This window comes from Diplotaxodon limnothrissa, linkage group LG9, assembly GCF_057381915.1.
Source record: "Diplotaxodon limnothrissa isolate DT_005_m linkage group LG9, D_limnothrissa_male_GT1.1, whole genome shotgun sequence".
In the NCBI taxonomy this organism is placed as follows: domain Eukaryota; kingdom Metazoa; phylum Chordata; class Actinopteri; order Cichliformes; family Cichlidae; genus Diplotaxodon; species Diplotaxodon limnothrissa.
This window is the reverse complement of record NC_140604.1, coordinates 15,084,498-15,091,480: the sequence shown is the minus strand read 5'-3', so window position 1 is coordinate 15,091,480 and position 6,983 is coordinate 15,084,498. Positions and strand designations below refer to the sequence as shown.

Here is a 6,983-nt window from a genome sequence, read left to right as displayed (position 1 = left end):
ACTGTTCGTCTGTCGATTACTTCTGGCTTTGTGGAGGGAAGTCTCTTGATTGAACATGTCGGCTACAAACCCGTCGCAGCTGCTCCCGCTCGGTTTGTAAAATCTCTATGATGCTGTTTTTTGTTCCTGACGTCTGTGGGTTTAAATTGGGCTGTTCCGAGTCTGCGTGCGACGGCCGCAGTTTGAGCCGCGGCTCACTGAAAATCATTTTGTAGGCAGATGTTTGCTAGTTAGCATTAGCATCACGCCGGTAGGGAGCTAACGTTGCGGCTTTACTCTCTACAAGCACAAACAAAATGCTTCTTATTTGGTTTAGTTTATTAAAGTGGCAGAGAGGGCAGGTTTCTAGCTGAAAATTTACAGATTACTGGATTATCGTCTATTGCCCTATTGGCATGTTCAAAATAAATTTAAAAATTACATTGTCGTCTTTTTTATTCTATTTAGTTATTAAAAATTTATAGTATTTCAAAGGGTTAACTGTTGAGTCCTTAACAAAGATAGACACCAGTTAATAAAGTAGGTAGGTAAGTGAAGTGTAAAAAGTAGAAACACTCACCTGAATTACAGGATGTGTAATTTCTCTGTATGTTTCCTTTTGCAGAGCTTGTGGACAAATGTATCGGCTCCCGAATTCACATCGTCATGAAAACTGACAAAGAAATTGTCGGCACCTTGCTGGGCTTCGATGACTTCGTCAGTATCTTTTAATTAAAACGTGTCCAGATGAGCGAGTTAGTGCACGCCTCAACACCAACAATGTACAAAGTCTTACTGTATTGTGCTGCACACACCATCGACTGTTTGAAGTCATCCATGCTCACAGGTGGAGCCCATGCGATGAGAAGCAGTACGAGAACTATTGTGTTACTTTTTGTTTCTGTTTTATTTAGAAATGTGAGAGAGGACAGTTGCAGAATACCATTGGCACAAAAAGTGTGTAGATCTGTACAAACAAGGGACAAATAGACTGATCAAAAAATTTAAGGAAACAGTCAGTGATCACACTACAACAGTTCAACTTCAGGCATGTCAGGCGTGTCAATCTATCCAGATAGGAGTAATAAACCATGGTAATAGATGGTGGCCACAGACCATTTCCCTCTGCTGTCAGATCTTATTCTGGTGCAGTGGGGCCTGGGTTCCTCCTGCTGTTGGGCTTCTTTCATTTTTACTCTTAAAAGTCTGATGGGGTATTATCATCACCTGAGTGGGCACCTCGGAAACCCAAGTTTGTGAATCCGATAACTTAAGAGGGAAGTCAGCTAGGATTTTTCAAATTGATAACATTGGTGCATCTTCTAAAAGGGCGCTGGTGCTGCTCTCGTGCACGTCTCCACATCCTCCTGCTCGTTTGTGTAAAGCTTTTAGCTGCACTTTGATGTCTCTTTACTGTTTATTGTTGCACAGTTTGTCTTTAACTGTGTGTGTCAGACATGGTCCTGGAGGATGTGACAGAATTGTAAGTACTCCTGTTGCATTTTTACTCTAACTACACCTTTTCTCGGGTTCACCGCTGACTATATTTATAAACAAATGTGTTGCAGTGAAATAACACCAGAGGGGAGGAGGATAACCAAGCTCGACCAGATCCTCCTCAATGGCAATAACATCACCATGGTAAACAAACAAACGCCTGATTGTGTCCCATAATCTCCCCCGGTGTTTTAAACCTTCACAGGATGATTTATGGCTGCATATTTTCTCTTCTGCAGCTCATCCCCGGTGGAGAAGGACCAGAAGTATAAATGCCCGGAGGCCGGTTAACCTTCCTGTGTTGCTGTTCTTGACTTTATTATGTAATTATTATTGTTGATGTCTTGTTTTTTCTTTGGGTTTTTCCTCCTGAATGAGAAAGATATTTTTGTAATAAGATTCCTCACTGATGAGAGGTGCACATGTCGAAAAGTTTTTCTTTGTTAAAAATAAATCTGAGGATGTCACACAGTCTGAAAAACACTTTTCTTTATTCATTCTTTACCACACAACTTAAAATTTAGTGCAAATCTTGGTATAAAACCAAAGTGTTACCATGAAACAGCAGAACTAAAAAAACCATCCAGTTGTTTGTGTTTATTTTAAATGTTTATCAAACAAAGAGCCGGATACTTGATTGATATTGAGTTTAGCAGGTGATCAATGCAGCTGAAGGTTGTTTAAATTCATCCCAGTGGCTTTTCCCGTTCCCCGGGAGCCTCAGTACATCGAGGGCTTCTCCTCTCCTTTTGGGTTGGTCACCTTCTCCAGGTTTTTGCTGATGATGTCATAAAGCTCGGCCTGAGGGAAACGAGCAGAGATGCAGATTAATAATTGACTTACAGCAGCTAAAAATACATTGTTAGTGATTAAACTGTTTGAAAATCAGTTTTTTAATCTTAGAAAAACTCAAATATTTTATTTAAGATCCATTTTTTTCCCATGGTTTAAAGTATTTGGGGAGAAATATAAATGTAGGCTTCTTACGTAGAAGCCGCGGATGTCGAGGACGATCACTCTGATATCCGAGTAGATGGCCTGGTCCTTCTCGTGTACGAGTGAGCGGTAGTCCATCTGAGGGCAGAACAAAAAGAGTTAAAGGCATTTTTCATATTTCCTTTTTGTGTCATAAACTTCGAGGCTTGTTGGGATGTTCAGTGACGAAAAAGACTAAAACCAGCTAGTGTTCATCCATCTCTGAGATCTTTGTGTCTTCTCTCAGGCTTTAAGCTCATATTCAGTGTATTTACCTTTGCAGCTCTCATCCACACATGTATTCAGTCTTCCTTCTACTGACTTTAATCCATTTTGAATAGAGTTATCTGACTAATGTGACTTGCTGTGTGTAACAGACAAGAAGTCTGTGATCGGGTTTTGGTGCGTGAAATTCTGGCATCTAATTAGTTTGTTATGTCACAGTAATTAGCAGGCATGTCTGGACAAAAGGGTGGCCAAAAACTAACAGTGGTGGCCAAAATGCTAAAAGTGAGACTTCAAAGTGCCGCTATCATCCACCTTTTATACTGTTCAAATCTGATACTGGCATTAAATCCAGCTGTTCTTTCCACTTGAAAGAAAATTTCCCAAAACTCATCCAGCATCACTTCCTCTGCTCCATGTGGTGGTCAGGATGCACAATATTAGAAAACTATGGGAACCACTGCTCCAACTATTATATGAGAAAGATTTTTAAGGGCGTTTTTTTACACCTATAGTTTGTTATAACTTTGGTCCGAATCATTTGATGAGTTTGCAAACTTGTAGCTTTTTTCCTGTGATTTGGCTTCTTTTCACCCAGAAAAGAATCCAAGTGAACTCCAAACAAACCAAAGTGCATGATTACAAAAACGTGAGCACATTCAGTCCCCGTATTGGCCAGATGTGCCTGGGGTGGGAGCGACAAAAGTACAAACAGGAACAAGGTGCTGTGTTCTGGAGGATTAGGTCCATTTCATAGCTAGTTGCTAACCTGTACAGACCTTTGTCTACCTTGTCCACATCCCAGAATGCAAACCACATGTAGGTACAGGGAGATGTTTAGCTTATCTAGCAACGTACACCTGGCAGTTTAGATTAAGGTCAGAGTGCATTCACAACATAAATGAACCGTACGGGAGGAACACTACCTCCTCCAAAGGGTCTTTATTACTGTGCTCACATGTGCACAAAAGAAACGCAACGGGGTGCAAATTAAACCAGAGTTCAATTTGAATGAACTAAACACAGCAGGTGTGAAAGCACCCTAAGTGTGTTTGAACTCTGTGGCGCGATGTTTGCAGTCTGCGTTCAAATGCAGAAAGGCAGAGATCATCACTCACCACATGAGTTTCCTTAGAAGCTTTGGCCACAGCATCCCCCCTCTCTGTGAAGTACCTGAGGATTTAAACAGTAGTGATGAAAGGCTCCACTCTCAGTAAAATGACACAAAGGCAGCTGCCGCGCTTTAAAGAAGGATTTACGTCCAACCTACTTGTTGATGTTGGTCTGAAAACCGTCGACTTTGGTTCTCACTGCAGCGATTCTCTCCAAGATTTTCTCCTGTGGTTTAAAAAAACCCCAAAAAACCTTAAAGGTCAACGTATTTCTTTATCACATTAATCCAAAAGTTAAAATCAGTGGCTTTATATTCAATTAAAATGAAAGAGCAGCCAATTAAACAGACGACGTATACCTGGATGGCAACTCCGAAGTCATTTCCATCCTCTATCTTTGGGATGAGGTGCTGAATCCAGCAGGTGACCTGCAGTTTGAACCCAGAGCATTAATCCTCATTTTAAAATCATTCTCATATTGTTCCTGTCTTAGAGCATCAATCAGCCCTCAGAGCGGCAGTGATTCACTCACAGTGATGATGGTCTCTCTAAAAGCGACTATCTCTGGTTTCACTCTCTCTAGCACCATCGTGATCTTCTCGTTCCCCTTGATGAAGCCACACTTCGGCGCTGAAGAGCAGAGAGAACAGATGAAGCTTTTGTTCCCCGTCCCCACAGACATCACATGCTACCTTTCAGTTTTCACATGTGTGACTACAAAAATGCCTTACGCTTCTTCTTCTTCTTCTCGTCGTCTTCATTCTTGTCGGTCTCCATCTCCTGAGAGAGACATTTTTTTACAGAGTGAGAAAAGATTGGCTTTACCGGGCGTCTTAAATCAATTAAAAATGTGAAAAATCAGATGTCACAGTAGCAGTTTGTGCACAGCCTTCCTCCTTCTTTTATAATCCTATCTGTGACCCCACAGCAACATGGCAGGGTGGGGTCATTTTTTGATAATCATAGCACATGTTTTGATGTCTCCATAGGTGCTATACCCCTTTTTCCTTCTGCAAGTGAGGAAGCTGAATATTTGCACTCACATTAATCCAGTTAAAATTCATTCAGAGCCAATAAAGACACATTCAAAGGTCAAAGCTGTCACAGTGAGATGTGAGTGTGTCGGTCGACTGTGTCAATTAATGCACTAGTGAAGAGCACGTCAGAAAAGTAACTTTCAGTATATTAAAAAATATAACTGAGATTTCTGGAAGGGCAAAGCTTCTGGTCTCTAATGTCAATAGTTTTCTCAGAAAATTTGAGCTTAATTTTTGTGAAACTGTTCCCTTGATTTCAAAAGCTTTAAGGAATATTATGTGCCTTGTATATGACAAGCTGCAACCAAATATCAGTCCTCTACCTGCAAAGCGGGGTCTTTACAGGCCTCCAAATCTGCTGTCAGAGATCTAAGCTTCTGTCACTATGTTATCCCGAGCTTCACCCTGAGAGTCTCAGGGTGTTTTATTTTAATTCAATAAACAGATGAAATGAACCAAAAGTTACCGACCTTCACTTATCCCAACTTCTGACCATAACTGACCTTTTCTTATTCCTTCTGTATGATATTATAAAGATAAGTTGTTATAATAATGTAATTAGTAGCGTCGTCCTGAATCTTATCTGGATGTCCGGCTCATTATAATTCACGAGCCTCAATTAAAGTTGTCCAAACCAACCCAGATTTATTTTAACATGCGTTGGTACAGCCCAAGTTAAATAATATGTCTTATTACATGTGCATTTCAAATCACAGTGATTGTGTAAAGCTCCAGAAATATTAACTTCCACGCCTGTGTAGTAAAGTGAGGATATTAGAAAACTCCATGGCACTTTTCATAGCTGGGCTGATAGCAGTCTACTAATCAAAAGGTCGGTGGTTCGATCCCCGCCTCCTCAAGTCTACGTGTTGAAGCGTCCTTGCGTGAGAGGCAGGGAACAAGTTCTTGTGTCAGTGTATGGGTCAATTAATGTTGCCGAATGACCCAGTTTTTCAAAGTAAAAGCCTTCTCACCGTTTTAGTGGACTGAAGCACATTCATATGGAATGAGTGATCTCAAACACATTCATGTTGGCCATGTTTAGTGAAAGATGAAGCTAAAAGCGTGACAGGCTGCAGCGCTCTCACCTCGTCCTCGGGGGAAGGAGGGTCTGGTATGGGGATGTCCAGAGGAGCCCTAAGGGAAGCTGTTTCTGTGATGCTGAAGCCCTCATCCTGACAAAATAATCAAATAAAAGACAAACACAAGGACAAGAGTGAAGAGCAGTTTTCCCAGATCAAAGGTCACAGAGGCTGTCAGTTAAAATGCTTCACCTTGAGCAGAGAGTCCAGCTTTATGATCTTCAGAGGGATGAAGTCAGAGAAGAGAGTTTCTGCCTGGAAACACACACACACACACACACACACACACACACACACACACACACACACACACACAAAGAGGGGCCTCAAGTCATTATTAAGTCACAAAAGTTGGTTTATTTCAATATTTTACTAATTTAACGCAATCAATGTGTCAACTGACCTCCCGATACAGAGCCTGGCGGAAGTTGTCCACCTGTGGAGAAAAGGTGAGCAGACTAAATAAACCAAATAAAACACGGTTCAAGTGCTGACTCACGTTTGTGAAAAGCTTTACTTTCGTTTTCCTGCCCGCTGCGGGGGACTTTCCGCTGCTTTTCAACTATAACCGACTGCTTTCAAACACACCGGGGCTCAACACTCACACCAAGTCCGCTTTAAAGTCACTGCAGGCCGCCGGGAAGCCGTTTAGCTCCTTTACCTTGCAACCTGCCCTCCTCAGAGAGCGCTTACTCCCAAAAAGCAAAAGCTCACCGACTTACCTTCCCCGCAGTCGTGCTGCTTATTTTCAGAGTCGCTGCCTTTGACATGACTAAAGAAACTTTTTTCAGGAATATATTATCATAAATATATCCGCTGGAGCGGTTTAAATGAAGTCCGACGGCTGCAGCACAGGACAATATGTCTGTCTTGTGGATTTTTTTATTTCCTCATTCACTTTGCTTTCGATTTGATATCGGATGCGCCTCCTACTGACTCCCTCCTCCTCTCCTGGCACAGGCTCAGCTTTCAAACTTGAATATCCTGTACATGGCAACCCAGTACACGGTACAGACACCGAGAGGCGTTTACAGGATTATTTAAGATGAAGGCGGTTGTCTGCAGAGCAGAATAGT

At 41.7% G+C, this 6,983-nt stretch overlaps 2 protein-coding genes across 2 annotated transcripts; one reads left to right on the top strand and one right to left on the bottom strand.

The window, feature by feature from the left end:
* Window positions 1–30: 30 nt before the first annotated feature.
* On the top strand, window positions 31–1,941 carry lsm5 (LSM5 homolog, U6 small nuclear RNA and mRNA degradation associated). The gene is made up of 5 exons (XM_085362017.1): window positions 31–92; window positions 605–700; window positions 1,435–1,462; window positions 1,548–1,620; window positions 1,716–1,941. The coding sequence occupies exons 1-5, from the start codon at window positions 56–58 to the stop codon at window positions 1,746–1,748; spliced, it is 267 nt and encodes an 88-aa protein (XP_085218143.1). The 5' UTR covers window positions 31–55; the 3' UTR covers window positions 1,749–1,941.
* Window positions 1,942–1,991: 50 nt separating this feature from the next.
* On the bottom strand, window positions 1,992–6,802 carry psme2 (proteasome activator subunit 2). The gene is made up of 11 exons (XM_085362015.1): window positions 6,630–6,802; window positions 6,311–6,343; window positions 6,100–6,162; window positions 5,914–6,000; window positions 4,520–4,568; window positions 4,321–4,418; window positions 4,148–4,216; window positions 3,947–4,014; window positions 3,795–3,849; window positions 2,464–2,550; window positions 1,992–2,277 (listed from the first exon to the last, which is right to left on the bottom strand). Exons 1-11 carry the CDS (start codon window positions 6,675–6,677, stop codon window positions 2,197–2,199), a joined length of 738 nt encoding a protein of 245 aa, XP_085218141.1. The 5' UTR covers window positions 6,678–6,802; the 3' UTR covers window positions 1,992–2,196.
* Window positions 6,803–6,983: the final 181 nt, after the last annotated feature.